The 5,343-nt window shown below is 32.4% G+C and overlaps 1 protein-coding gene across 1 annotated transcript; it reads right to left on the reverse strand.

Moving 5' to 3' along the window:
• Nucleotides 1-410: 410 nt before the first annotated feature.
• On the reverse strand, nt 411-2,043 carry LOC149174139 (transcription factor WER-like). The gene is made up of 3 exons (XM_089422544.1): nt 1,892-2,043; nt 1,202-1,331; nt 411-1,122 (listed from the first exon to the last, which is right to left on the reverse strand). Exons 1-3 carry the CDS (start codon nt 2,025-2,027, stop codon nt 513-515), a joined length of 876 nt encoding a protein of 291 aa, XP_089278670.1. The 5' UTR covers nt 2,028-2,043; the 3' UTR covers nt 411-512.
• Between the last annotated feature and the right edge of the window lie 3,300 nt (nt 2,044-5,343).

The raw sequence follows: 5,343 nt of genomic DNA on the forward strand, positions 1-5,343 counted from the left end.
ATGTAACAAGTTTATTATTAAACCAATGAAAAAATTTCCACATGCCCACTCACTCCAGCTCCATTTTCAATGTATTTTTTTCTTAAATTTGTTTTATAATTAATTAGTTATAATATTTTATGTCGACATAAAATGCAAAAATCATAAATTTATTTATTGTGATAAAACATACCATAAAGATTTTAATATACATTTAACAAATTCAATCAAATTGGATATTAGTATAATTTATTTTTTTTTTTATTTTTTTTTTCACTTCAATGAAAACATGGATGCTGACTGGCCTTTAATCACCATATACGATTAAATTCTGCACATCATATACAATTAACTTCTGTACAATATTCAGAGCTCTCCACATCCAACTCTGACTCAAACCAAAGATACAGGCTCTTAAAATCAGCTGAACACTAATAGTTTCCCACTTTCTGGTCTCACAAAACATCAATAGGTGATGAAACCCAAATATGTACTTGCCCAGTCATCCTTTGAATGCAGTGCCAGGATGCAGATCAATATGGATAGGGAACAAAATTGAAGAAATCTGCAAACTCATCCTCCAGAGTGTCTGTGGGGACAAATTCAGGGAAGGGCAAAGAACTGTGAGGGGTTGCATACATCTTCTGGTCAATGAAATCTTGACAGACATTTACAGTATCAAAGGTACAAGAATATGGATGGCCATTTTCCTCAGTATCAACATTAGAGTCGTCAATATGCAGGAAACTCGAATTGGTCCATGATGAAGGAAGGATAAAATTTAATTGCAACTGATTCCACAACTTCATCTCTGCCGATACGGTACCTCCATGTAAATAGGAGCTTGGATTTTGTTTCGTGGGACACATTGAGTTTTCGAATTCAATAGAATTGGAAGATGTCGATCCCTTGTTCAACTCTTGAGCAATAACTTCGTCTCTTTCACCCAACTGGTTGGCGTTGGTGTTTAATGTTTGTGTCAAATTGACAGCCGCTTCCTTAACATCTGGCTCTGTCGGTCTAACGAACTTCAATCTGCCAATGCCGTCATTGGCATGAGTTTTCTTGTTCAAATGAGTATTCCAGTAGTTCTTGATTTCGTTATCAGTTCTGCCCGGTATACGCCCCGCAATTAATGACCACCTGCCATTACAACGGTTCAAGATGGATAAAAAACACAACTGAAACAACATAATCTATTAGAAAATCGATATTTCCTTACCGGTTTCCCAGCAATTTATGGAGTCTTATTATAAGGTCTTCTTCATCCGGTGAAATGTTACCACGTTTGAGGTTTGGCCGAAGATAGTTCATCCAACGAAGCCTGCAACTCTTTCCACAACGCTTCAGACCTGTATTTAGTCATGCGATTGATGTTCAGGGATCACCACATTTACTATGTATATTGTTTTGTATTGTTTATGATTAGAGGATTGGTTCTGTCAATATTGGGTAAATTTCTATAATTGATGTAATAGTAATTGTTTATTTATCTTTTTTAGGGAATTACAGGTAAAGAAGATTTTAAACTTCCTAAATAGAGAGATTTTAACCTGGAATTTTTTAATGCATAACATTTCAACTTCTTAAATAGGGAGATTTTAATTTAGAACCTTTTAATATAAATAAAAAGATTTTAATATAGAATCTCCCCATACATACCATTTCAAATCTCTGAATACATATCATTTCAAGTAAATAAAAAAAATTTAATCCAAAATTTCTTAATACATAAGACTTCATAATCAAAACAATAACGTATTAAATTGATAAAAAATTATTCACCATATATTATTTATAATAACTAAGAAATTAGCTGCTCCCTTAAGAGTCATGCACTATATATTGTTTGTAATAATAAGAGAAGTAATATTGAGAGACTATAAAATGCAGATTTGTACAGAATTCTTACCTGCAATTTTGGCTAGAGCAGGCCAGCGTCCTTCACCATGAGCTTCTATAGATTGGATCAAGCGGAGATCTTCGTCTTCAGTCCAGGGGCCTTTATTTACTCCATCTTTTGCATTATAGCATGGCTTTCGTCCCATTATGGCCAAGCTAGATGCAGGTGTGCTAACATAGGTCTACTTCTGCTAAAGCCCAGCATATGAATTTATACTACAAGATGGAACTGAAATAAAATAACAACTAAATAATATTACACGTCTTTAAATAAATTAAATAAATTATTATTACACTGCTTGTGTCCCATAGGTGTGCTAACATATGTCAGGTTAATGTTCAGGTTGCCCAGATCAATGAGCACTGTAAACGTACAAAAAAAATAGGAATATAGTGATTTTCCACTAAATCTAACAAAGGACAGGCGAAATGGGATCCAATGCTCAGTATGAGAAATATTGATCGGATTATAGAGAATATCAGGTTCAGGTTGTATCATCAGTTTAGGAAACAGGATTGGATCATAAAATTACGTCGTGACAGAGTATGAATAGATTTAAAAACCGCCAAAACTCTATCAGTAAAGTGATAGCTTTCTGTCTTGTTTCACTTGTTGGCGAAGTAGCACAGATCGGTAATCATTGAGTTGTTGGCGAAGTAGCACAAATCGAAATTCATTGAAGAGATTATGTGGAGGCGTAGCATGAAAATTATGTCATTTTGTAGAGACCTTTTTTGTGTGATTTTCTTACCTGAGGAGGACACAAGTAAATTTGTTTGGGTTAAATTGAGTAGTTTTTGAAAAAGTATGTATAATTTTATCTATAATATTTTTGTGAAATACCAAAATAATTTGATATTTGTGACTAATAAATTATGACATTCATGTGAAATACCAAAACATGGTATTTGTGACTAATAAATTTCAGACAATTATGTGTTTAGATACAGCACTTGTACTAACAGTGAAATCACTTTGCTCCTTATAAACAAATCCTGTATGCAGTGAAAGGAAAACAAGCTTCATGTCCATATACGAATCGGTGTACGCAGTCGCACGGAAAAGAAGCTGCATTATTAGGAAGCTATATTATTAGGACTCTATTTGAGAGCATTATTAGGAAGGTATATTATGTCACACCAGCCTTCTTTTCACCAAATGTTCATTTCCAACCTTCTGGTCGTTTGCCTTCGTTTTCCAACCTTCTGGTCGCTTTATTTTCATCTTTATGAAATAAAGAAAATAAGAAGAGTTGTTGTGAGTGGTTGAAGCAAAACGATCTTTGATTTTGAGAAAGCGATACCTTATAATCATGTCGCCGCAATGATTTTGAGAAAGTAATATTGTCAAATCATATGGCCACACATTCCAACTTGTCAAACATTACTTGCCATCCACGTTCTTAATTATCGCTAGAAATTTATGCCGTACAAACTGTAATTCGATTGATATTTGATTATATAAAAGGTTATAATTTTGAAAATTTGATTAATTTTGAGAGATATAAAATGTTGTAATTTTTAAAATTTTGATTAATTTTGAGAGATTCGGAGGGATTTAGAATAAACAAAAATACTAAATACAAGTCATTCTCATTTGAAACTTAAATCATAGGGTAGTTTATCAAATTTAAGCATTTTATATTAAATGTTATATTTTTATTGGATTTGGGTTAAATTCGAAATTATTTTTTTCTATATTATTTTATCATTTTTTTTGTTTATAAAACTTTACTTATGATATAAAGTTGAATTATTATTATTTTTATCAAATTAAATTAAATTTTATAATTTTTTTTAGTAAATGAGAAAATGGTTTTTGATTCTGGAGGAAAAGAATGAATCTTTGTTAATTTAGATATATTTTAACTCTGGATCTATCAAGCATCAGGGGATCAAATCTCTTCTTACTTTGAAAGAGATTTATATATCAAGATATTTGATCCCTCTCAGGGTTGGGTAGATCCAAAGTTAATATGAATTTGGGTTGGTTTAATTTCCCCCTTTAAATATGCTATATATTCCACATGAATACCATGGGGGCTGGGTAGATCCAAAGTTAATATGAATTTGGGTTGGTTTAATTTCCCCCTTTAAATATGCTATATATTCCACATGAATACCATGGGGGCTGGGTAGATCCAAAGTTAATATGAATTTGGGTTGGTTTAATTTCCCCCTTTAAATATGCTATATATTCCACATGAATACCATGGGCCAAGTCAATACCATGGATCATTTATTATTATTATTTTATTTTTACAGAGTTATTTTATTTTTTTATTTTTTTGACAGAGTTAAGATGTTTACTTTACATTACATTAATCTTCTTATTTAATTTAATTTATTTTAATTTTTATTTGTATTTTTATTTACACAACATTACATGACATTACGTCACAACATTTATAAATATTGGGCGCCTCAGCAAGCGCAACCAATGGAATTTTAACACCATCAAAGTTAAACTCTATATTCTTTAGCAAGGATTCAAAATGGCCAATAACATTCAATTAAAAATATCTCATGGTGCTACTCTTATGTAGCAATCATCAAGCACATGTTCTACGACACCAATCTAAGAGGCTCAAGTCTCCCTTCCATTCTGGAAATTACAAGGAAATATTGCTTCTACTATGAAGTGGTGAATTGATACCATACTTTTTGAGAAACACTAAACTAAGAAACTCATGTCTTTCTTCCATTTTGGAAAGGATGAGGTAGTATTGCTTCGACTTTGAAGTGGTGAATTGGTGCCATATTTTTTGCGAAAATAACATGAAGGTGGACTCAAAATCCAATACCTCCTAGAGGAAATATTGCTTCGACTATGAAGTGGTGAATTGATACCATACTTTTTGAGAAACACTAAACTAAGAAACTTATGTCTTTCTTCCATTTTGGAAAGGATGAGGTAGTATTGCTTCAAATTTGAAGTGGTGAATTGGTGCCATATTTTTTGCGAACATAACATGAAGGTGAACTCAAAATCCAATACCTCCTAGAGGAGAAACGGAAAACATTATATATTAGTGATAGAGTGACTATTAACAAGACCTAACCATCCTTGAGATAAAATGTGAACAGAATTGAAAAAGAAAGAGATGTAGCTCTCAGGTGTGGCCTGCACCTGGAGACTACACTCACCAAAACAGAGAGATCACTCTCGTACACTCTATTATTCATCAATGAAAGATTACATCATTAAATACAATAATAGGAATTAGGAAGTTGCACCCAAACCCCTAAACTTTAGGAACTAATCCTAAACTAGGGAGAACGTTACAACATTGTAACCATTTTCTCCATTAATACAAAATACTATTAATTATTTTTAACTCCCCCCCTTAATGGAGAAAGGGTTCTCCTGGACTCCTAACATCTTTCTAAACAATTCAAATTTCACTCGTGCAAGAGGCTTTGTAAAGATATCAGCCACATTGTCACAAGTTTTACACTATT

This window comes from Pinus tabuliformis, chromosome 4_1 (genome assembly GCF_031772625.1).
Source record: "Pinus tabuliformis cultivar Carrire ecotype Pingquan chromosome 4_1, CPIR1, whole genome shotgun sequence".
In the NCBI taxonomy this organism is placed as follows: Eukaryota; Viridiplantae; Streptophyta; class Pinopsida; order Pinales; family Pinaceae; genus Pinus; species Pinus tabuliformis.